The sequence below is a fragment of the Leptonychotes weddellii genome, chromosome 7 (genome assembly GCF_054177405.1).
Source record: "Leptonychotes weddellii isolate Sample4059 chromosome 7, ASM5417740v2, whole genome shotgun sequence".
Classification (NCBI taxonomy): Eukaryota; Metazoa; Chordata; class Mammalia; order Carnivora; family Phocidae; genus Leptonychotes; species Leptonychotes weddellii.
Genome location: NC_138375.1, coordinates 10,777,433 through 10,802,744, shown reverse-complemented (window position 1 = coordinate 10,802,744; position 25,312 = coordinate 10,777,433). Strand labels below are relative to the sequence as shown.

Sequence of the window (25,312 nt, the reverse complement as noted above, 5' to 3'; positions counted from 1 at the left end):
AACGACCATAAGTCATCCAATCCCAATGGCGTCTCTCATGCCAAATTCTTTTCTTTCCGGCAGGCATGGACCCATGCTGGCATTCTCCTAAAACACAAATACAGTTTCCTGGTGGGATGTGCGTCCATCTCCGATGTCATAGCTCAGGTAAGTATGGTCTGTGTGTCCATCAGAGCTCCTCGGAGCCCACGCCTGCTTCATTGACATGCATTCCCTCTGCAGGGCCTCCCTGCTTTACTCAAACCAAAGGTGGATGTCCGTGAAGGTGTGTTGAACAAGTGAGACAATGAGACCTCTTGCAGTAGAAGTATGTCTAATCCTGCAGGAAGGAGGGTGGTAGGAATTGAAATTCAGCATCAGAGGTTTAGGCCTTTAGGCTGACCCTCAGGTCCCAGCGCGCACGTGTTTGGTGGTCAGAGGGTCGCGGTGTGCTTGGCTGGGTGCACACTTGGCCCTCTCTGGGGCCTGACAATACATGGTCTGTCCCTCGGCTCTAGAGGGAGCGCGGAGGAACTCTTCTTCCCTGTTGTTTCTCGTGTAGATGCCACACAGGGCTCCCATTCACAGGTCATTAGCCCACATTTAACAAGAGCCAGGAAGTCGGACACGGTCTGAGAAGGCCTACATTGCCCTTTCTGTGGAGTCCAGCTCTGGCACCAGCCCTGGTTTTCCACGTTCCCTCCTTTCTTCTGCCACCAGGATACTGCATGAAAAATTTCAGCAGAAAATTAAATTCCTATAATGTATAAATTACAATCAGAGGTTTGAGAGAACCATTTCTTCACAGAGGAGGAGGGATGGACTGATTTTTAATCTCCTTTTCCAATTCTCAGTTCCATTCTGTGAGCATTTCCATGCATTTCTGCCTCGTTTCCCCCATCGTACAAGCTAGTCTGTTAGCCACCTTTTTGAAATAATCTACTGCCAAACTGTTAGTACCTCTCTAAAGACCAACAATTACATTTCCAAATTAATTGCATTTACTCCATGGATCACTATTAAAAGTAATTTAAATTAATTCCTGCTAACACCGTGTGTGTGTGTGTGTGTGTGTTTGTGTGCTCTCTCCCTCTCTCTCAAATAAATGTATCAAATCTTTAAAAAAAAATTTTACTAAGCTAATTGATCTCTCACCATAGTACAAGAAAGCTCTCTTGGTTTGGTTCATCCATGCAGTAATGCTTTTCTGTGCCACCATTCCTGTCAATAGTGCTATGTTCTAAGGGCGCCTGGGTGGCTCTGTCCGTTAAGCATCTGCCTTCAGCTCAGGTCATGATCCCAGGGTCCTGGCATTGAGTCCCATATCGAGCTCTCTGCTCAGCGGGGAGCCTGCTTCTCCCTCTCTCTCTGCTGCCCCCCCTGCTTGTGCTCGCTCTCTCACTCTGTCAAATAAAATCACACACACACACAAAAAAAAATAGCACTACATTCTAATATGTTGCCAAAGAATTTATGAAAAATATTGCTGTTTCTGTTGTAATTCACAATCAGCTGGTCAATATTTGCTCAACATCAACATGAGCATTCTCAGGACGTTGTTGGACCTTACTGGGACCTCCTGTCCTAGCCCTTGCCTCCTGAACTCAGCTGAGGGTGCCGGGACGGGAGGCCAGCATCCCAGGTCAGCAATGTTGCTGTACTACCGTCAGTCCCTGTCTTTTCATCTCAGCCTCCTGCCAAGATCCCACTCTTGAACCCCCTACGATGCACTTTTCACCACCTGCGCCCAGGTAGCTCGTGCTCCTGCAGCAAGTCACACGGCAGCACACACTGATGGAACCATGTATCTCCGCTCATCACTTTCCGCCGCTGAGACTCCAGTAGCTACAGCAGACTGGCCCTCCCCTCCTCGCTCTTCCCAGTAGACCAGTTCCCTTCCCGCTTCCGTGAGAAAGTTGAAGCAACCGAATTCTCCCACTTCTGGCCACCAGACCTACAAGCCTGCCTTCAAACCCTGCGTCATCTGCATTTCTCCCCATTCTGGGAGACAGGGTGCCCTTTCACTGTGGTCCAGAACCGCTTCTTCCACCTGTGCCTTGGATCCTGCGCTTTCTCCAGAACCGGATTCAGCCGGCTCTCCCTCATCTGTTCTCTCTCCCCTGGGTCCTTTCACTTGATGTGTAAACATGCTCACCTGTCTGCTGTTTTAACACAACGACAACAAGAACCTTTCTCTGGCTCCCATGAGCCTCTTGAGCTACAATTCTCTCCGTTACTTCACAGCCAGACTTTTTGGAAGGGGGGGTTTTCACTCACTGTCTCCATTTCTTTTTTACTTCTATTCTTTTACCGCCTTCAAGTCTGCTTCCCCCCCCATCAGTTCACCCAGATAGTTCTTGCTAATGACCTTTGTGTCACTTAAGCCACTGGAGGGTTCCCGTCAACTCATTGGCCATCTTTTCACTGTATTCGCTGCTCCCTGCTGCATGACACACTCCCTCCCTCTGGTACACAGCACCGCAGTCTTGGTCTGTCTCCTCCTTCTGAAGGCACACCTCCTCTACGGAGGTGAAAATGTGGACGTCCTCCAGATCCTTCTCTCTCCTCACTGTGTTCTGTTGGAGAAGAATCTAAGTCACGCCCTAGATCTATACCATCTCTAACAGGACCGATGATTCCCAAATATCCATAGCCAGGCCCTCTCCTCTGAGCTCCAGACAACATATCTAGATGCCTCTTGACGGCTCCACTCGGATCCTTCATCGCCACCCTAAGCTCGAGTTCACACCTCTATCAAGCATTTTGGTTTTGAGCAAATCAGTAGCACTGTCACAGGTCAGAAGCCTGGGGACCATCCTAGGAGCATCCTCTTCATCACCAGGCCTTTTGGATTTTAATCCTAGATGTGTCTTTCATCTGCCCTCTTCCCATCTCTCCGCCATCACCCAGGTCCAAAGGATCACCCGTCCCACCTGGACCTCTAGAGAGGTCTCTTGACTTGCCTCTGCCTCTGCTCTGGCACTCCTTCCTTCCTTCCTTCCTTCCTTCCCACTGCAGACACAGTGATCTCTTCTCTTGGAAATTCTGGCCCCACTGCTCAGAAGCTGCTTTAAAAATTGCTTCCAGGGGTTCTTGAGATAAACAATCAAAATGATGGCGGACAACGTGCTGAAAACCCTTGGGCTCTGCTTCCTCTCCAGCCTGGAGCTCTTCTCTCGTCCCCTCGCTCCCTGCACCCCAGCCACGGGCACTCCATTCAGGGCCCTGGTGTGGCAGAGGCCCCTTCCACGGGGGCTCTTTGCTTCGGCCCCTCTGCTCAGGAGGAAATGCTCTGCCTCAGGTCCTCCTACCTGCCATGGACTCTTGCCACTCCTACCTACCTCCTGCGGAGGCTGCAGGTCTCAGCTCAGACGGCACGCAAGGGGATGCCCTCCCCCACAGCAGTAGGGCCAGCCGGCAAAGCCACGCCTCCTTCACCCTGTTGGTGGACGCTCGCCAGTGTCATGGTCTGATTCCCGGCTCTGCTCTTCCGCTGGACTGTCAGCTCCTGGGACGATCTCTTTATCACTGGACTCATGGGCACGGAGTACAGGGCCAGCACAGAGCAGGCTTTCCCCGGGAAAATCCTCATTAAGAGAGTAGGTTCCCACTCAGAAAATAACCTGATGTTTTTGGTGGCGATATCAGATTCAACATCATAATTCTGGATTGAAATGCAGAAGGCCCTGTGTTATCTTAAATTGATGAACAGTACAACCACAGTGAAGATGTAAGCTCTGTGATGGGTGCTGGGCCCCACGGCATCGAGCTGGTAAATGTGAGGGAGGCTGTGTGAGAGCCACTGACCCAGGGCATCCCCCCCCTCGGTCCCACATAGCCCGCCCCGATGCCCAGGCCGTTTTCTTGTCATCACCGCACTTACTTCTCTTTTGCCTGTGTCCCCCTTTTCCTTCTTATCAACATCCTCCTCCGTGGTCCTGCCCAGCAGGCCTCCATCTCCAGTGGCCATCCTGATGGCCCCGGGAGCCTTCCTGGACTTGGCAGCAGAGGGCTCGGTCCTTGTATTCCTTTCTCGTACAACGAGTTTTCAGTCTCTACACACAGTCATCTTAGTTTACACTGTGGGTTTCTATCTGCCAAACGGTCAGCTTGCCTCACCCATTCGAGCGGGACTTTGCTCCTTAGATGCATCGGAGGCATTAGAGACGTCCCCGCGCGTCTGGGCCCCGTCACAGAACTCCCAGGCCTCTGTTCCTAACACAGTGTTAGCAAGGCTTCCCCAGCTGGTGTCCACATTTTCAGTGGACACTTTATACTTGTTCCACTTGGAAGGAACAGGCACAGAGCCAGTTACGGGCATCTTGACTTCCATCCGTGGGCTCCACTGCATCCTTGGGGAGTGGGAGCAGGAGTCTGAGCACCACCCAGCTTGTGTTGGCTCATATTGTCGGTGCGGCGGCAGCCAGGTTGTGTCCACGCGGCCAAGCTGTGCCTGAGGCTCCCGGTCCGAATCGGCCTCGTGTACTGGGTTTGAGAATGACAGCCGGCACACGATGCAGCCCATGCTGCAAACAAACCACCTCCAGCATCTGATACTTTCACTGCGCTCAGAAGTTTCTCTGTATTACGCTGTTGTTCTGTGTTCCCTCCAGTAACTGAATGCACTCATCCAGTTTCTCATGCTCAGTCTCCAGCTTCCTTTTTAACTTTTTGTCATCGCTGATTTCTTGGTACTGCAGTGATGGGGATAAGCCTCCTTGGGTCAGGATCACTCAGTGGTGGTGTATTTTGCATGCCTGTTGTTCCGTGGATATTTGGCCGTTAAAGTCACGGTAGCTCACGGATGCCTGGCCAGCTCAGACAGTAGAGCAAGGGGTTGATCTTGGGGTTGTAAGTTCAAGCCCCAGGTTAGGTGTGGAGATTGCTTAAAAAAAATTAAAAAAAATAAAGTCAATGTAGCTCAGGAATAGTGTCCCCCTCCCCATTAGTTAATTTTCACACTGCGTATGCTCAGTGGTCTTCTGAATGTGGGAATCCCCGGACGGCTCTGGACATAGGCTGGGCTGCTTCTCTGATCTTTGTAGACAGGAAAGTTAAATACATTGTTAAATTTGTTTTAGAGATTATATAGTCAGTAGAGATCAATACTTTATTATTTTAATCCTTCCTGACTCTATTCTTTGACCTCCGCCACTTTTGTTAGTATTTTAAATTTTAATTTAGTTTGTTTTCTATTAATTAACATTGGTGCTTTTTGCAGCATTTTTAGTGAACTCCATCTTACAAATGTTAGAGTCTGTTTTTCTGTATACATCACTGATCACCACTACTGTTTCCTTGTGGACTTAGGTCCTCCAATGTGGATTACGTGTGCATGTTAGAATCCAGGCTCAAGAAGGCAAACCTCGACCACATCTTTTGGGGGTCCAGGGGACCAAAGTGTCTGGATATTTTTTAGCAATCACCTTAACCAGATGTACAGTTGCCTTAAAAGAGTCCTAGAGGGGCACCTGGGTGGCTCAGTCGGTTAAGCGTCTGCCTTCGGCTCAGGTCATGATCTCAGGGTCCTGGGATCGAGCCCCACATCGGGCTCCCTCCTCAGTGGGGAGCCTGCTTCTCCCCCTCCCCCTGCCGCTCCCCCTGCTTCTGCTCACGCTCTCTCTCAAATAAATAAACAAAATCTTTTTCAAAAAAATAAAAGAATCTTAGAGGTGAATGTAGCAAAGTGGTTGTGTGCTCTTCCCCTGAAGCCCAGACATCTGACCCTGAATTCTGTGAGGACAGCATGGAGCCCCAGCCCCGGTTTCTGTTCTCCTCATCAGTGTCGAGGTTTTCACTCGGAGGTCTGTCTCATCAGGGTGCGAGAGGTCGGCGAGCGCGTCCGTTGTCTGGTTCCGTCCTCCCCCCCGACTCATTCTTGTCTTCCCACCTTCCAGGTCGTGTTTGTCGCCATCTTACTGCACAGTCACCTGGAATGCAGAGAGCCTCTGCTCATCCCCATCCTGTCCTTGTACATGGGCGCCCTCGTGCGCTGCACCACCCTGTGCCTGGGCTACTACAAGAACATCCACGACATCATCCCCGACAGAAGCGGACCGGAGCTGGGGGTACGGCCTTCGAACACACCCACGGCCTGTCTGTGCATCTGAAGGCAGTGGGGTTCTACCCCAGCCCTCCGTGAAATGGGAAACCTGAATAATAAGCACATGCCGTAAGATGTTCAGTGCTAGGGCGTGTCCAGAGGCAGAGACCAGGTGGAAGTTTAATGGCCTCGGGAGACAGACGAGGTCTCAGAGGTCACTGTGCAGCCTCCTTATTTGCATATCAGGAGACTGAGTCATGGTGGGTCAGGTCAGGCTGAAGAGTAGATACGGCATTTTTGGTTCTTCGTACCCTATGTTGTGAAAAGCAAGTCATTCTATATATTAATCAACAAGTATTTGGGGCTCATGGTACCTTTAAACTCACATTTGGGTTATTCTTAAATTCACAGCGGGGCTCGAGGCTTTGTTTATACTTTCTATGCTGGCCAAACACAATCGCTCATTCGGGCATCTTCTGTGGAGTGAGCAGAGCCTGTAGGCACCAGGGGTGGGACAGAAGAGCTTAAAATCTGGTCTCTGCCCTCAAGCAGCTGTATTACACCTCACCCGGTAGATGAGAGCAACACAGAAGCAACACTTAGACGTGGACCCCAGACAGCCGCGCAGATCTGCCATGGGAATACAAGAGCCTCGAAGCTTGGAGAGGGAAGACAGTGATGAGGTCTGAGAAGCTGCCCCCACTCCTGGAAGGCGGCGGAGTTTGGCCTGCGCCTCCAAAGTGGAGTCAGATACTAGCAGGGTATAATCCTCCCCGAGCAGCCCAAATACTTTTTTCATCACAAGTGCAAACAGTATCTGACTTACGTATATGCTAATCTACCCCACCCTTCGGTACCAGACATCCCTGGGCTTGGTTTCCATCGAGCTGTGAGGCCCATACACACGATTCCGCGTAGCCCCGAATACGTCCCCACAATCCACCCTCTGATCCCGCCCTTGAGCACAGGTTACTCTTGGCATGTCAGAATAGTAACTGTATTGACCATTTACCTCGATCCGAGGGCAGGCCGTCAGTAAAATCTGATCTAGTTTCTTCCGTCACTAGGACAACCACATCAAATTGGTCTTGATGGTAACAATCCATCTCTGAACATTGAGCCGCCAACCAGGGGAAACAAAAGTGGCTGGCATGGTTCCACGATGTAACTCTTAACCTCTGAAGAATCAAAACCAAAGTTAAATCATAAAAGCCAGGCTTGAAAGATTGCACACCTCTTTGCTTTGTAGAATTCTTAATAAATCACATTTTCTTAACCGTGCTTTTATTTTTATGCTTCTGAACGTTGACCTGACTTCTGTCAAAGCTTTGAGACTAAGAACCTTGGTAGTAGATTTATACCCAAATAATTAGGCACATTTGTGACCTGACTGGTTACAAAAATAAATTATAATTTTTTTTTCTTTTTTTTTTACTTCTGAAAGTTAACCTCTTACTGACATGGCTTCTAGCCAGTCAGTTTGGTGATTTAAACAAAAACCAATTTCCAGCCTGTTTCCCAGGCCATGGAATTGGGTTCTGCCTGGCTTAGAGCTGCCCTGCTTGGAAAACAGTGATTTGGATCCATCAAACTTAAATGTGTGTTTTGATTTCGCGGTAACTTGCCAACTGTCTGAGTTAATTTCTAATAACACTGTACGGTTTATTTTAATTCAAATTGGCTTGGCTACAGAGGCTTTTCCTTATATTATTTTTAAGTACAATGAATTGACTCATTATGGACATCAAAAGGGAAAGCTTTGGCTCTGAACTGTTTTTTCTGTTCTGCTTCTAAAACTTAGTAACTTTTTATTTCCATTTCTTGACGCAGGGAGATGCAACCATAAGAAAGATGCTGAGCTTCTGGTGGCCTCTGGCCCTCATCTTGGCTACACAGAGAATCAGTAGGCCTATTGTCAACCTCTTTGTTTCCCGGGACCTTGGTGGCAGTTCTGCAGCTACTGAGGTAGGGCAGTTTCTGGGGATGGGAGCACTTGTGGTCACTTTGTGAAGAATAGAGGGGGGCGGGGGCAGGGAGGTGGATACAGACTTGTTTGCGATTCATCCGGAGAGCTCAGGTAATTCTGTGGTATCAAATTATGGGACCCGTTCACACTCAGAAGCCATGAGGATCTTAGAATCACATAACTGTTTACTTTTATGAGTACAGAAGAAAACATCTCCTTCGTTCTTCTCGTTGACCAGATCTGAGGCAAGGACACAAGGTTAAGGGCACAAAACTAGCAAGAAGGCGGGCTGGTAGTAGAATCCAGATTTGTCTGACTCCCACCCAGTGGCCTTTCAGTTTTCCTGTGGAGTTAGCATGATGCCTTACTGTGGTGACAGAACCCCACAGACTCTGCCATGCAGCTGCAGACGTGACCAGGCCCAGGCCATGAGGCCCGGTGCCCCCATTCTGACCCAGCCCACTCTCACCTGTTCCTGCCCTGCCTTCCTGCACGTACGCGCCCCCCACCCGGCCCATCCTGGCTCTGTGTGCTCCTTGGCAATCTGCCCTCCCCCCAAATGAGGATCTCCATTATTTACTCACTCACAACTCGAGACATTTATCTGGAAACTGGCAGCTACTCCAAAGAGTTGAATCATTTTTTCCATCTTTCAAGTATGGTATGAACAAATAGAATTACTTCATTTGTCTCCTCCTCTGCTGCCCTCTGGAGAATTGATTCTGTCTCTGGAACGGCTGATCCTTCAGGAAGGCTCGTGGCCACTCATTAGGGCCTTCTCTTTCCACGTCGCCCTTGAATGCGGTGTCAGCGTGTCTCCAGCCTGGGATCTCCTGCCAGTTTCCATGTCCTGGGAAGCAGCTCATGTAGGCTTGGAAAGAGAAGCACATAAATCACAAGCAGGATGCTTTCTCCTGCCTCAGTTTGTTCCTGGATTTTGTGTTTTGGATCCCGAAGGTCATCTTAGGTGGCTCTTGTAACCCAACAGCTTTCTTAGTTAATGATATCAGTTTCAGTTGCTCAGGAAAAAAGTATGTGACCCCCATCACTTGTGTGCTGGAATTCCATCTTCCCGTTAAAAAAAAAAAAAAAGAACAAAAACGAGGTAAATGATAACAGCAGAGTCATTTCTAAAATGACCTCAGTGGCGTAGAGGCTCAGCACGGAGGGTGCAGGACAGATATGTATTGAGCATCTACTCCGTGTCTGCCATTTATGCAAATTTCATGGACTCCCAGCAAACCTGTGTGATGGATCTCATTAATCCCAGAGTTCTGCTGGAGGAACAGAAAGGGAGGTCTGAGAGGGTCCCTGCTTCACCCAGCTGGAAGACGACCAAGGGGAGGTTTGCCTTGGGCCCACACAGCCGGGTCCTTGCCAGCTGGGGACTTACCTCATGTTCCAGGCATCAGTGTTATGTTAATTAAAATAGATGAAGCCTATACTTCTCCTTTCCTAGCTAGTTAGAGTTGAACTCTGCCAAAATGTGGGGTTTGATGCTTTGTTTTCATACTCCTTCCTTTTCATTCACATAAAAAGAGAAACTCTCAATCTCATGGAAGAACAGGTTTGGTTTCCGTACGAAATATTTATTTAGTTTCTTAAGTTAAAAATGAAAATTGGGCTATTCTGGCTGGACAGATTGAAAGTGGGTTGAATCAGAAAGAGAGCACCAGAAAGCCACCAACCAGCGCATACCACCAGCCACCCAGAAGGACAGGGAGGAGGCGTAGATGTGGACCCTGCCCAAAGACTATCTGGAGAGCAGAAAGGGCTCAAAGTCACATTTCGTGCCGCCAGAATTGGGCTAGACTGGAGGGCTCCATTTGGCTCGGTGGGAAGAGCAAAGAACCTTGGTCTGGTGGGCCTGGGTTCAAATCGTAGCTTGTCGAGCCAGCGCGCAGGCTCACGCATCCCACTCCCATCCGTGGTGACAGTGGAGCACCTGCCCCTCCCCGCTCCCCCAGGCCGTCCTGCGGCAGCTGGTGCTTGTCACCCAGTGGGGAGCGATCCATCTGCGGTAGCCGCCCCGAGACAGCTCCCTCTGCCCCGTGGCAAGAGCAGCTACCGGAGATGCTCTCTGGGACGCCAACACGAACTCTGCTGCTTCTTTCTCTTGTAGGCGGTGGCAATCTTGACAGCCACATACCCTGTGGGTCACATGCCATATGGCTGGCTGACGGAAATCCGTGCTGTCTACCCGGCTTTTGACAAGGTGAGAACCTGGATGGTGCGGTGTCTGAAATGCTCTCTTTAAAATTAGCCTTTGATAGGGACGCCTGGGTGGCTCAGTCGGTTAAAATTAGCCTTTGATAGACAGGCGTCTCCGACGAGGAACGCTCTGATACTCCCCGGTCTCACCTCCCTCTGTAAGGTGAACGTGGTGTGTGTGTGGCGGGGGAGGGGGGGGGGGCGGGCGTCAAACGTAATTGTGGAATATTTCCCTCAGAAAATAACAGAGGTAACGAAGCTTACCTTGATGCCAATTCTCTAATGCCCTCCAAACTCTATTCACTTTTAGGTTATCCTATTGAGAAATTATTAAATTTTTTGCAAAGGGGAAAATGTACTCTCAAAAAAGTTTATTACATTGAATTTTGTTTCCGTGGTTTTTTTTTTTTTAATTAAATAAATGGTTTGCTGACCTCATAGCAGATATGAAGGTACAGACAGGATTGTGCACTTGAGCTCCTAAGCTTCTGGATGGATCTCTTTCGGTATATTCAGTGTCCATGCACCCCGAAGCTGTCCATGCAGCCGGCCTGGGTGCAGGTTGCTTTGGATGCGGTGTACTTATTCCAGCTGAAAGCCTCTGTTAACAGTAGCTCTGTCCTCCCACAGCTGCTGGAACAGCCTAGGCAGGCACACACCCTTCAGACTGGTAGCCTGTGCCTGGGTTGGGACTGTCCTTCCAGTCACTGAATTAATGTCTATTTCATTAAAGCTTAATGACTTGAACCTGTAAACATTTATAGCAAAACATAACCCCCAAAGATAGTATACAGTTTTTTTAAGAATTATTTATTTATTTGAGTGAGAGAGAGAGAGCAAGCAGGGGGCAGGGGCTGAGGGAGAGGGAGAGAGAAGCTCAAGCAGACTCCACATTGAGCCCCGAGCCCGACAGCGGGGCTCGAATTCACAAGCCTGAGATCATGACCTGAGCCGAAACCAAGAGTGAGATGCTTAACCAACTGTGCCACCCAGGCGCCCCTGTACAATGTTTTAAAATTAAAAGTAGGGGGGCGCCTGGGTGGCTCAGTCAGTTAAACGTCTGCCTTTTTTGGCTCAGGTCGTGATCTCAGGGTCCTGGGATCGAGTCCTGCGTTGAGCTCCCTGCTCAGAGGGGAGCCTGCTTCTCCCTCTCCCTCTGCCCCTCCCTGCTGCTTGTGCTCTCTCTCAAATAAATAAATAAAATTTTTTAAAAAATAAAATAAAATGAAATGAAAAATAAGAAAGAAGCACACAACCTGCCCTTGGACCTTTAACAGCAGCTCCTTTGCCTTGAATTTCTATAGAACCAGCTCGGAGCCATTGCTGATACCATTTTATCTGATCCCAACAAGAGCCCTGGGATGTGAGGAGAGGAGAACTCTCTGCTAGGGGCCCCAGCAGATGAGCTCTGGCAGCTCGGACAGAGTGGGTTCTGGCTGGCTAAGGCTGGCCTGCCTCCTCTCCCCCCACTGCCAGACTCGCGTCAGCAGAGGAAACCCTGGGAAGGCACACAAAGCAAGGCCCAGCCGCAGGCTGTAAGCTTAGCTCTCTCTTTCACATGGCCTCCAGCTTCTCAAATGTGTAGTTGTTTGTGGGCTTCTGGAAGGGGGCACGACCTGCGGAGTGGAGCCCCAGAAAGGTTTCCTCTCCACCTCGCGCTCTGACCCAGGGCACTCCCCAGGCATCTCTGACAGGGATGAGGGGGTGCAGACTCAAGTCTGGAAAGATAGCCTCCACTATGGGTCCACCTCCTTCTCTGTGGTCCACCAGCAAACTTGTGCATGCATGCACACGCGCACACACACCTCTGCTCACACATCCCCATCCGTGATGTCCTTCCACCCTGCACAGCCCCCACGCTGTTCTTCCTGTCACTGTCACCTGCCTCTTGTCCCATCCCATACTCACCTGTGAAGGGCAGCTCACTTTTCAGGGATTCCCGCCATGCTGCCCAGCATGCCATAGGGCCATGGTGTTGCCCAGAGCTCTTTACTGGTTGTGGAACTTCCCCCAATTGACTATTAGTTGGGCCCACTACCTATTTCAAACATCAGCATCTTGCAACATCAGGATGCAGAGCATCCCCTAAAAAATGCTCAGGATGTTGAGAGCAAACTTTGAGAAGGCATGAGTGGCTTGCAGGAGATTTTTCTCCGTGCAGTCCCTGTTTGCATGAGTTTAATCCAATCTATTGACAGACATCGCTATTTTCCTTTTAAGGAACAGGCGTATAGAAGTAAATCCTAGAGGGGCACCTGGGTGGCTCAGTCGTTAAGTGTCTGCCTTCGGCTCAGGTCATGATCCCAGGGTCCTGAGATCGAGCCCCGCATCGGGCTCTCTGCTCGGCAGGGAGTCTGCTTCTCCCTCTCCCACTCCCCCTGCTTGTGTTCCTGCTCTCGCTATCTCTCTCTCTGTCAAATAAATAAAATAGAGTCTTTAAAAAAAAAAAAAAAAAGAAGTAAATCCTAGAAAACCAAGATGGATGTAAGTCTTCTTGCTAAATTTCTAGCTCTTGGAGAATCAGATTATATAATAAAACTTGAGGAGAACAGCAGGTACTAAAGTATTAGAACCTCCTGGCTGGGAAAGTCTCATCTGGAATTTTTTTGGCTACCTTGAAATAATACAGCTTAACAATACAACACTATACAGTTTCACTAGGAGCGTCCAAGGAAAACTTGGTTTTGTTCGTGATCACAGATGTTAGGTGCTGTGAAAAAATCCCTTTAACGAGCGTACCTCTCGCCAGCAACTGGAGTTACTCAGAATCCTTTTGGAGCCTCCCTCATTGTTTCCAGGCATTCCAGAGAGCTCCTCCAAGCCGTCCGTGTGAATGCCGTCTATTCACCCAAATCTGAGACACCTCTGTGTGGACTTGCAGAATTTGCTGCATTGACAGTTGAAATCCTTAGCCTCTTTGTGCGTTCCAGAATAAGAGATTTAACATTTCTTGCATAACTTCTGATGGCTCTCACTAAATATCAACGGGGAGCGTTTTCCACTCGTACAAAATCTCTCCGACGTTCAGTTACCATCTGAGAAAGAGTCTTGTTTCTAAACGGATTGGGCAAACAAAGCAAAACACAGATGCCAATCTAATGATACGTGCTAGTTTATTCCAAGCCTGCTGGCAGAAATATGTGCTCTTTTCAAAATGAAAACACACCTGAAGGCTCTCTGGCGCCCTGCTGTCCCACCGGGGGTGACATGAGTGCTTTGAGTTTGCCTGATTCTTCGGGGTGAGCCCCCCCCCGGGCGCCTCTCTTGAAGATCCCCCAGGGTAGGAGAGATCCTCCCACTGTGACTTGCACTTCGCTGTGGCAGCAAAATCTGTTATTCAGAAAAGCAGATCTACTTTAGAGGCTGGAATTAGGAAAACATAGGCTCAACCAGACGTTTGTGCTGGTGGTTTCACGGGGAAGGGATTTGAGAGATCGCCGCAGCCCCCAAAGTAAAGGAACCATCAAAAGCTCTTTTCCAAGTGGAACCTGTCATCGCTCTGCCCGTGTGTCCTTCATTCAGCTAGACACGAGCCAGGTGCTCGGGGACTGATTTGGATCAGTCTGGGACCGATTGGATCCGTATGGAGGCAAGGGGTTCTTTTCTCCACTGGTTTTCATAGTGAGGGGACAGGTGATGGGCATACTTAGCGGTGGCGCTGGGATGGTCTCAGGAAGCCTCGGGAATATGTAAGAGGACATTTGAGCTCTCTGCTCTCTTGGCTTAAAATTAAGTGTAACAGAGATGGGCACCTTCTCTACTCAAGAAAGATCGTGCTACATTGCAGGAGTGAAAGAGTAGGGTGAGGTGCACAGCCCTGTATCTCAGAGAGCCAGTGCACCCCTCACACGCTTCCATGCGTGCCCCCCTGAATACATCCGCACCTCCAGAGAGCTCTGGGGTCGCCCGGCATTCCAGGAAGCGGGGCCCCAGGGCAATTTGGAGTAAAAGATCAGAGCGGCTTTAAGAAACAGATGGGCTGTGCCAGTAACATGCCCTCAAGACGGGGGTTTTGAAAATCAGAAGACCCAACGGGACAAGGAGGGACAAAAGCACAGTAACGGGAAAACACCGAGTACGTTAGGGGAAAAGCAAGAGCTTCCGTCTGGAATGTGAGGGGAGGAGGGTGCGGCAGGGTCAGCAGGGCCGAGAATGCCCACTCGCGCTCCCGGTCCGCTGGTGGGTAGGACAGGGCCCCGAAAGGGGGCAGGGCTGTGGCTTCGCGGAGCTGCCAAGTGACCAGGAGGGGCCACACTAGGACGAGGCTGGGTAGGGGCCCAGCGCCAAGGGGAGCACACATTCAGGAAGCCCTGCCCGGTGTTCCAGCCACCACTCCCTCTGGTTCGTGTTCACGTCCAGCAACCTGACAGCCGTCCTCCCAGCTGTCAGGTGACATTTGTACCTCCGACACATCAAATAAAGCCAAAGCAAGACGCTCCTCAAGTGGCACGTGTGGCCAGCCAAGGATAACCACTGTCCTCCTCTTTCCTGCTAGAATAACCCCAGCAATAAACTGGTGAGCACAAGCAACACAGTGACCGCAGCCCACATCAAGAAGTTCACGTTTGTCTGCATGGCCCTGTCGCTCACGGTAAGGGGAGACCAACATCACCAGCCCCTCTGGTGGTGTTTTTGGAAAGGGGGGAAATGGCCGTTTTAAAGGGAGGAGGGCTGTATTCCATACCGTGAGGTTATACGGAATTAATTAACAACCCAAAATATGAACAGTAGTTCCTTAGGAAGGTCGTTGAATCTAGGAATAAATGGTAGACTTCCAGCATGTCCAGGAACTTCTAACACGCTAAAGGAAAGGCTGAGTTTGCCTTTCATTTTAATAATACTCTTGTCTCACTGAATAACTTCTGACCCCTTTTTAAACACCCAAAGTCAAGGATATAAACATCCCTCTCCCAAACTGAGGTGGGCGTTACTTCAGTTAAACCCCAGTGCAAGTTCCCTTCCCCATCACACGTGCCCTGCTGCCGTGTCCTGTCTGCTTACCCGTCATTCGCTGCGTGCTTATCAAGCACCTACCGGATCCCAGGCCCTGCGCCATCCTCACGGGTACAGCTGTGGACCCCTGCGGATAGCACCCCGCTCTGTGCATGGCCTAAATAAACAGCACACGTCCTCCCTCTGTCAACCCCCATGGGTAATTTCAGTGTAGAAGATACTGTTCAAAAAACATGGAAAAAATACGTACATGGTGTATAACCCAAAGCACATGGTATATAACTTAAGACGGTTTATAGTAGCAAAAACAGAAAAGCACATTTATAAACAAACTTACATTGTGGACTATGCCCTTTGAGTTCTAAAGATGGGGATGACAAGGAGGTAAAAAGAAATGCAGGTCTTTTTTTTTTTTTTTAAGATTTTATTTATTTAGAGCGTGCTCGAGGGTCGGGGGGTGGGGGGGCAGAGAGAGAAAATACCAGACTCCGGCTGAGCGTGGCATCTGATGACGTAGGGCTCGATCTCATGACTCTGAGATCATGACCTGAGCTGAAATCAAGAGTCAGGCTGCCCAATCAACTGAGCGACCCAGGGGCCCCGAAATGCAGGTCTTTTGAACTCAGTTCAGTCTTCTTGTTTGTTGTTGGGCTCCGTAGTTCCTCTTAAGTCCTGCAGAAATTCTCCGTTTATAAAGTACAAGTATGTTCCGGAAATCCCAGCGGTGCTCTGCTCTCGTCATCGATGACCAGGGCTGAAGGGCTGGTTACACTGATGACAGGCACACGGTGATTCTAGCCCCTCTTCCCATCATCACAAGAACAATTCATTGGCTTGATGAGCCCTGATAGTGGTCCTTATAATGGAGCCCTAAGCACGTTTTAAACCTTTGATGGATATTTTTCCAAAGCCCACAGCTTAATCTTTGCTCCGCGGATCCCACACCTGACTAGATTGTTAACAAGGGCAACACGAGACTAATAGCCTGTCACGTCGCGCATCGTGACCTTGTGTCCTCAGCGGCCCCTTCACCCCAGCCTGCCCCTCCTGCTAGTCCATCCCTCCTGACTCTGGGGGAGGGGGCGCGGGGAGGGGTGTCAGGAGCATCTTCCAGTGTCACCTCACCGAGGAGGAATTTCCAATAGCACGCCTGTGTAGTTGGGACACGTTACCCCAGGCAACCCTGCTCCCCTATTTGTGTTATTCCTCTGTGGTGTGCAAGTTTTTCCATAGTTCCCTAAAATATTAGGAAAACAGTCAGCAACCTTGAAACTGTTTAAAAGAGTATTTTAGAAAAAGCTGAGAAGGTTTCTATTCCAGGAACAGACCTCAGCTTTTGGAGATGATAGGAAATGATTGGAAGTCAAAAGTTGAGTTGACTCAGATTCCAGGTTCTGTGACTTGGACCTCATACCTCACTGGATGCCAGAAGCTTTTGGTTGTCACTGGCTCTGTGATCCGGGTCTGACCTCCTCTGTCTCCTCTCACTCCAGTTAAACGTCTTCCCCCGGCTACCGTTGAGTCGGATGGAGAACTTCGCCAGCCTGGGTTTAAGGCTGTTCCTTCTCTCGTTCGGTGTGCGGGCAATAACCTGTCCCTCTGAGACCAGAAACTGGCTTACTTTGAAATGGAGATGATTTAGAAAAATGCTTAGATTTCCCATGTAAAAGTTTTGTTTATTTCATTATTCTAATCCCGTCCTCCTTCCTGTAACTGAAGTATGTCAGGGTAGATTTTCCCCATAGAAATGGAGACTCAGAGTCCTTCGTTGGGAAGAAACTTGGAGACGAGTGAGTCAAAACCCTTTATTTCTTAGAAAGGGAAAAGACTCAGAGAGGATCAGTGACTCGCCCGGGCACCTGTCATAGAACCTGCCAGAAGCCAGCCTTCCAGGCCCACTCTCTAGGCCCTTTTGTCCAAACTGTGAAGCTTCCAGAGCGAGTAGGAACAGCTGTCTGGCCCTGAGCCTCCAGACGTGGGCGCCATGCTTTGAAGCGGCAGTTTCTTTAACACTAAAAACAGTAGTATTTGAGTTTGCAGCTAATGAAGTGTCTCACATACGTTCTCCTTACAGTGATTCAGTTGGTCCAACATCTTGGCTATAGGAATTGTCCTTAAAAGATATAGGAAAAAAGTAAGCAACTTTATTTTTTTAAGATTTTTATTTATTTATTTGATAGGGAGAGAAAGAGAGACCACAAGCAGGCGAAGTAGCAGGCAGAGGGAGAGCAAGAAGCCGGCTCCCTGCTGAGCAAGGAGCCCGATGTGGGGCTCGATCCCAGGACCCTGGGATCATGACCTGAGCCAAAGGCTGTCGCTTAACCGACTGAGCCACCCAGATACCCCAATAAGCAACTTTTTTTTAAAGATTTTATTTATTTATTTGAGAGAAAGCATCGGAGAGAGCTCGGGCAGGGGGAGGGGGAGCAGCAGAGGGAGAGGGAGAAGCAGGCTCCCCGCTGAGCAGGGAGCCCAACCGGAGGCTCGAATCCAGGACCCCAGGATCATGACCTGAGCCGAAGGCAGACGCTTCACCGACCAGCCAGGAGCCCCTGTAAAGGACTTTTTTAAATTGGAGTATAATTGACACACAATGTTACATTAGTTTCAGGTGTAGGGTTTGTTTCTGGTTTTTCTTTCCTAAATTAAATGTTAAGCGGTCACTATGATGTGTACATTCCTTTTTGCAGCACTGTCTGTGTTCAGTCTTCACATCTGTTGCTCCTCCTCGTAGGCTCTGAAGTGCCCACGTCAGGGTGTGTGGGGCAGCCACCTTCTACCCCAGGGCCGAGCATCCTGTCTGACCCAGAAGGTGCACAATAAACCGCCACTTAAGACTAAACTCTGAGTCAGAAAGCCACCCCCGGTGAGCGACAGTCTCCTTTCTTATACTCAGCATATCCTACTTTTAACGCTTTTAAGAGGCTCTTTCCTCTCAGGTCCGTTTTTGTTTTTTTAACTTTAAAACTTAGCGTCAGGGAATTAATGTCGCAGAGGCCATTGAAACACTCAACAGCAGCACACGTTGTGTTTATTCGAGTGGATGATACTACATACAAACTCTGAGCTTTCTGATGGTTCTAGAACTTTCTGTGGGTCACCTAGAATTCAAGCGCTTTCCAGAGCTCCATCTCTTGGGGCACACCAGCTCTTCCCCTCGGGTCTTCGAGAAGAGCTGACCCCATTGATTCCACAGACACTCGGTGACCCAGGGATGCTGACTGCTTTTCAAAAGAAGGTGTGTACTGTCTAGAACAAAAAAATCCATCTTTCCATCAGAATGGGCTCACTCTTCAGGCCCTGATATTTTGGGGTCAACATTCACCTGGGCCTGTGAAAAATACAGCTGTATCACTTTTGACAGTTAATAGGAAGCAGGAACAGCGTTCCTTCCCCTTGGGGAAAGGCACTGGTAATACTGACCTTGCAGAAACTCGGCCTCTTGTTAGCTAGCCCCTCTAGATTTACCATGATTCCTTCCCGGATTCTAGATTTGGGGGTAAAATAGGAACCACTAACCAGGGGAGGATGTGTCTTCTCAACAGTCCTTTTGATGAGGAAGAAGTGTCCCAAAACGATAATGGACCTCCGATCCCTGGGTGCTAGGCCAGGTTGGTGAAAGCCAGTGGATTGGCTTGCTAAAGTTACCAAACTGCCAATCTACCCCAAACGTTTGTTTTTTTTAAACTATTTCTACAGCCCATAGCAAATCAAATTAAATGGGGAAGTCTTAACATCGTTGGGTGATTTTAGTTGACCAGTTTCTATTTTGACTTCACAATAGCATTTGAAGAACATTTGGTATTTTCTTAAACTCCTTTCTGCTCTAGTTTTGGGGAGCTGGTGCCAAGAGGGCAGCCTCTCTGCTGCAAGAGAGCTGGAGAAAAATCCATGCAAAGCACAGGCTTGGCTGTGCTGAGGCCTCCCCAACCCCCTTTTGACAAAATGGAAATGGGCATCCGTCCAGATGGATCTCGGCAGGCAGAGCTAACAGGGTACTTTTGTGCAGTGAACAACCTACCAGTCATACCCAGCATCCCTTGAACCCAGGGAAAGACAGGAGGGGAAGATGGAGGAGTGCAAGTCAGAAGGAGAAGGGGGAGAGACTGTGGGTCAGAAAAAGAACGGAGAGTTTGAGAGTCAAGGCAAAATGGAACAGAGGCAAAGGTGGGGGGACACAGGCAGGTAGGGAAGCTATGAAGGCCCCAGAGACACCCGGAGCCCTCACAGCCCTCCGGGGCCCTGCCTGTCCTTCCAGTACAGATTACTGTAAGTTTTAGAAGAGTTAAAAAGACAAGTTTTTAAGAAATCAGTGAGTTGGACAGATTGTCAGTTGGCCAATTAGGCTCTTCCACCGGTTGATTTTTGGTGGGCTGGCCTATTTCAGGAAGGCAGTATGGAATGAGCGTCTCCCTAGGCTTCTCCAGAGTTGGCTTTGGGACCCAGATTCAGATCCTGCTGAGGTCATGGGACTGTGCCGGGGTCTCCAGAGTATATCCCACTGGCCTCCCTCATCTTCAACAAATGGAGGCTGCTTGGTGGTGGTTGCGGGGGGGGTGGGGTTGCCATCACTTAATGCAGGGAAAGAAGGTTGCCACCAGGTACCAGCAGACTGCACTGCCTCACCCAATAGGATCCCAAGGATATCTGAGGCCAGGGGCTGTTACCACTGAAGAATCTGGTTCTTTGTAAAAAGTTAAAATAGGTTTTTACTCCGGATCCTCCTGAGCTTTGCTTTTTGACATCGAAGGGTAGTAAAAAGGCAAAGTGCGAAATCTGCCCTCAACCCTGAATCGTCTGTTCCAAACTCTTATGGCTTGAATTGTGTCCACCAAAAATTGCTATATTGAAGTCCTACCCCCCAGTCCCTCAGAATGTGGAAATAGGTCTTATTTGGAAATAGGGTTAAGATGCAGGCCCAGTAGGTGAGTAAGGGGGGTGAGGGGACCCTAATTCAGTAGGACTGCTGGTCTGACCAGAGGGAAATCCAGACCATGTGGTGCCACCAGAAGCCAGGACAGGCCTGGAGCCGACCGTCCCCAGAGGCTGCAGAGGGAGCTCAGCGCTGCCCCCCACCTCCAGGCCTGGGAGGCCAGAACCTCCATCTGCCCTAAGCCTCCCGGTTTGGGGGTACTTTGTTATGGCAGCCCTCACACACTCACACCCCGTTGTTTCTGAAAGAAAGAATCCTCCTGTAGTCACTTAAGGCCACATGGATTGGTCAGCCAAACGTAATGATTGTACTACTTGTTTTCTTTTTAAATTCTCCGCTTAACTGTTTCCACAAGACATCTCTATTCTTTTATTTCCAGATTCTCCATGTAAGAATCTGAGTAGAGGATTTGCCTAGAAATATTTTTCTTGGGGACAGGACTGTCCCCAGATTGATGTGATTAATTATATCTCTGCTGACGTGGGTTTTTTGGGGTTTGGGGGGCGGGGTGGTCTTGGCATCCTGGCATCCAATAGAAGCAGCCGTGTTCGATTTAGGTTACTTTGCTTTTTGGCTTTGCTCTGCTTTCCACTAATTGAATAACCTAGTGCATCTGAACCAGGCCCCCCGTCACTAACACTGAAAAGCCAAAACACATTCCCAATTTTCAGGGAGCAAATTCAGTTGCCCGTATTCTAGCCAGTTGTATTTATCCCCCCAAATTGTCTCAGACCCTTGATACTTCTACTTCTTCCCCGTTGGACCTTATAAATGGTATCTGATTTGGCACAAAATGATACAAATTACTTAGTTTTGGTTTACCGCGTCAGTACACACCTGTGTTCTGCGGAGAGCACGTGCCAGTAAGAGGCGGAGTCCCCACCCGGGGCCGCTGCAGAGTCCCCATCGGCCCGGGGATCCTGCACGTGCAGAGTGCTGCTGGCCCACCCCACGTCCCCAGGTGGTTCCCAGGCTCCCCCAAGGCTCATCTGGCGCAAAATCCCGTTGGTCAGAGAGGACAGTCGCGAGCTGTTGCTCCAGCAATGGCAAAGTAACCCAGTGGGGATTAATTCACAGACTTTCAGGAGTCCTATTTTATGACTCTCTGTGGCTCTTTGTTAAGTGGTCTTTATTAGTCTCTGCTTAAAGTCAGAACCAGTGTGGAGAGCATTTTTCTTCTTATCCGGTGGGCACATGACAGTGGGTAGGACTGAGGCATCACTCGATGGCACATGTAGTCCAGACCCTCCCGATAACAATTCCCCATAAGATGCATGGAGAGAACAAGGCTGATGTCCGTGGCTTGTCGATTTTCTGATTGCAGCGCAAGCTCACATACCCCCAGGTGCGAGGGGCTCTGGACATGTGCATGTTCCTGTTGGCCCGAAACTCTTGGTGTCCTCTTGATTTACACGGGTAGGATACGTAGAGAGTCAGCAAAGCCCGTGGGCAATATCTCCGTGATCTCAAAGAACACCACATACATGTATGTACACCAAGCAGTGTGTGCAGTGAGCACATCGAGGACATTAAACACTAATTCGTATGTTAAATGGTCATTTTGTGTGCTTAACGAAGCCGGAGACCATTGGACCTGGGAACAAAGGAGAACAGTCAAAAAACACTCAGGTTACACAGGTATTTCAGGGCTTTGCCTCTCCCCGCACGTAGGTGTCCCCTGCCCCTGGAGGTGGACTTGGAAAGTGACCTGGAAAGTAAAGTCGCTTTCAGCAAATGATAAATGACCTTTGCTCAGAACCTTCTGTATTTTCTGTGAAAGGATGTATTACTGCATTTCCAGCTCTAGGTCAGACACAGGGACGTGCACATGACTTGCGCCACGAGATTATTCTCCGCGTCCCTTCATATGTACCTTCTGAGCCCAGGGCAGCCCTCAGAGAAGCACCATGTGATGCTGGGGAAAAGCTCAGGTGGCAAATACTAGTGTCTGAAAAAGCTCCTCACCGTCGATTAGGTGCCACATGGTTTTCAAGGGCCTGTCTTTCATCCTCCCTAAGAGATGGCTCCTAACCGATGTGGCTTGGAGAACGGATTGACCCTCACCAAAACGAAAAACAAGACCTTTCCAGAAAACCGTGGTGCACTCGCCAGAGCCAGCACCTCAGACCTCGGGAGGGGCTCAGAGGCAGGGCTGCTCGTTGCACCAAATGGCCCTGGGACCGAGGGAGAGGGATTTACCTCCAGCTTGAATTCAGTGCCACAGAGTGTGGTGTTTACCGATGTGGCCCTGAGGTCCCGGGGCCTGGGGTCAAACCCTGGCTCCTTTGTGCACCTGCTGGGTGGCTTTGGAAAGGTCATCTAAAGCTAAGCCGCAACTTCGCTAGCTGCCAGACAGGCATGATAAAAACACCCACCTTTTAAGACCTTTCAAAGGGATAGCAGCTTATCATGGCGTCAGGCATGCTCTAAGCAAAGAATGCCGGCTCCCGTGATCAGGAAGTCCCCAGGCACATGGGATTCCACAGGAAGATAAGATGTCTGCATATGTAAACAGACAGCTGTTGGTACACATTGGATGCCAACGAATAAATCTGTGAATTTTTCTAGTTTTATTAATATATCCTTCCAAATTTCTGTGGGATTTTTTTTTTTTTGGTGTTTTGAAAAAAATCGGCATCTTGATAGATTTATGTGTATCTTCTATAGAAGGACCTGATGCATACACAAGACATATAATGTGTGCACCGTTTTTCTCCCTGAGGCTTGGGAAAGCTCTTCAGACGTCCCACCACACCCTCCTGTCTGTAGGAGTCCAATGGCTCCAGTGCGGGGTACAGACAGGGCTCTCTCCAGCCTCCGGCCGTCTTGCTAGCTCAGAAATGTCAGTCACCCACAATCGGCCGTGAGCTCAGAGAGAGAAATCGATGTTTTCGGTCTTCTGGCTCAGAAGTCCAATATATCTGTAGGCACCAGCCAAATATGAGAAATGCCAGTATGGAAAGATTTCAAGCCACACATGTGTGCATTTTGCAAAAAGTCCCCAAAGCCTGAGCTTTAGAATGATGTTTGAGGCTCTCTGCTGCCGGGCATCGCTACCCGGAGAAAGAGCACGTGCGTATTTATTCAGGTTCTCCTTCCGCACAGGCCTGAGCCCCTGCTGCTTACCAGGCTCTGAGCTTCCACAGTGAAATGAACACACCAAGTCACTTTCCTTGCAGAATTTCTCATCTCCCAGGGAAGACAGGCAGGACACGGACACTCTGGTGTCGGGCAGTTCCTGTGACTGCTGTAGCAAATAACCACAGACCTGGCGGCTTAAAAAACAACAGAAATACACTCTCTCAGAGTTCTGGAGGCCAGAAACCGAAATTCAGTGGACGGGGCTGCAGCCGAGGTGTCAGCAGGGCATGCTCCCTCCCGTGGCTTCGGAGAAGGACCTGGTGCTTGCGTCCTCCAGCTCCCGGCGGCTGCTGCCTCGGTGGGCCACGGCACCCCAGTCCCTGGCTCTGGGACCTCCCCCCCTTTCCCCGGCTCTCACATGACGAGGACACTTTGATGGCTATTAGGACCCACCAGACATTCCCAGATCATCTTATCTCAAGATCCATAATTTAATCACACCTGCTGCTATATAAAGTAATCAATACTTATGTGGCCTGGGGACTTGGGAGGCAATCGATCTTTGGGTGGCCCTTACGCAACCTGCCGCAGGAACTCGCAGGTGCTTTGGAGGAAAATGAAAGGCATGAGGCTGAGGGAGATGCCGTTTCGGACGGGCAGTCGGGGAAGGCCGTGCTGAGGGCGCACATCTACGCGCAAGCAGGTGCCTTGCGTGGTCTCCTCCTCCTTTCTGGTCGTATGGGGCCATTTCTCTTTGGAGAGCTTTCCAGCCCCTTTCAGAAGCTCTAGCGCTATTCAGTCTTACCTCTTTTCCACAAAATTTGAAATCTGTTTTCTTTAAGTCGTCGTATTTTTTTTTTTAATGTCCCTGGTTACTGGAGGTGGACATGGTCCCTCGCTCCCACGTGAGCAGCCTCCTCCTCCAGAGGGTCAGAGTCCCATCCGGGGGGCTATGCTTCGTCTCAGGCCCCAGTTTCCTGAGATAAGCCTTGTGTGGGAAGGATTAGGGTGGAGGCTGCTGGAGAAAAGGTGACTGAGCGAATGGTCTGTAGAAATCGGGCGTGGGACACCCGGATGTCTCTGTCACGTTGCCTTCCAGGGCCCGGAGGGAAATAGGGGCCATCGAGGGGCGGAGGCCACTGCAGGATGTAAGGTGCAGGTATCTGGTATTAAAAACACATTAATCCTAAAGCTTCAGAGCTTCAGGCCCCAAGGGACCCTCCACGAGGGAAGGAGACCCAGAGAAGCAGTAGCAGAGACGGAAGCGGACAGGTTATTTCTCTGCGACACGTGGAGATAATCCCTCTCGGGGAGGTTCAGATAATCCTGAAATACTTTTTATGCTGTCTACAGTAGATAAGTCCCCAGGGAGCACAAATCCCAAAGATACGAACACGAACTCCGCTCTGCCTCCTCGTCCCCCCCAGCTCCAGCCCCCTTTGGAAGACAAGTCGCTGGCCCCATCAGTATGTATAGAGTCCCTCATCCCGGCCAGCACCCCGGCTCTGGCCACCTGCCACTCTCCGGGTCCGAGGTGCTGCTGAGAGAAAAAGTAGCGCCTTGGGGAAGGAAAACGACCCGCACCACTGGCTGCAGCCTCCGTGTCCCCAGTTAGGAGCCTTTTTGCATTATTTTAAGGGCCAGTGTTGCATCTTGGGTTCAGGACAGGTGCTGCTCTCCTATTTCCATCTACTTGCCACGTGTAGCGGGGAGGGCCTCAGATGCTCTGGCCGCACGTCCCTCCTCCCCTCTTGCTGCTTCATGGGGTAGCATAGAGCATCACCCCATAAGCATCAAGAATTCCTGCTTCTGATATTTGCAAATGACACTACAGATAAAGGGCTGGTATCCAAGATCTATAAAGAACTTCTCAAACTCAACACCCAAAAAACAAATAATCAAGTCAAAAAATGGGCAGAAGACATGAACAGAAACTTCTCCCAAGAAGACATACAAATGGCTAAGAGGCACATGAAAAAATGTTCATCATCATTAGCCATCAGGGAAATCCAAATCAAAACCACATTGAGATACCACCGTACACCAGTTAGAATGGCAAAAATGGACAAGGCAAGAAACAACAAATGTTGGAGAGGTTGTGGAGAAAGGGGAACCCTCTCACACTGTTGGTAGGAATGCAAGTTGG

At 49.7% G+C, this 25,312-nt stretch overlaps 1 protein-coding gene across 3 annotated transcripts in view; it reads left to right on the top strand.

Moving 5' to 3' along the window:
• ANKH (ANKH inorganic pyrophosphate transport regulator) overlaps positions 1-25,312 on the top strand; it is a 128,958-nt gene that overhangs the window by 85,947 nt on the left and 17,699 nt on the right. For all 3 annotated transcript variants that reach the window (XM_006733171.3, XM_081825914.1, XM_081825915.1), the window contains exons 4-8: positions 64-147; positions 5,877-6,047; positions 7,853-7,987; positions 10,111-10,203; positions 14,695-14,790. In XM_006733171.3, the coding sequence (XP_006733234.1) occupies positions 64-147; positions 5,877-6,047; positions 7,853-7,987; positions 10,111-10,203; positions 14,695-14,790 (579 nt within the window). The remainder of the gene's footprint in view (positions 1-63; positions 148-5,876; positions 6,048-7,852; positions 7,988-10,110; positions 10,204-14,694; positions 14,791-25,312) is intronic.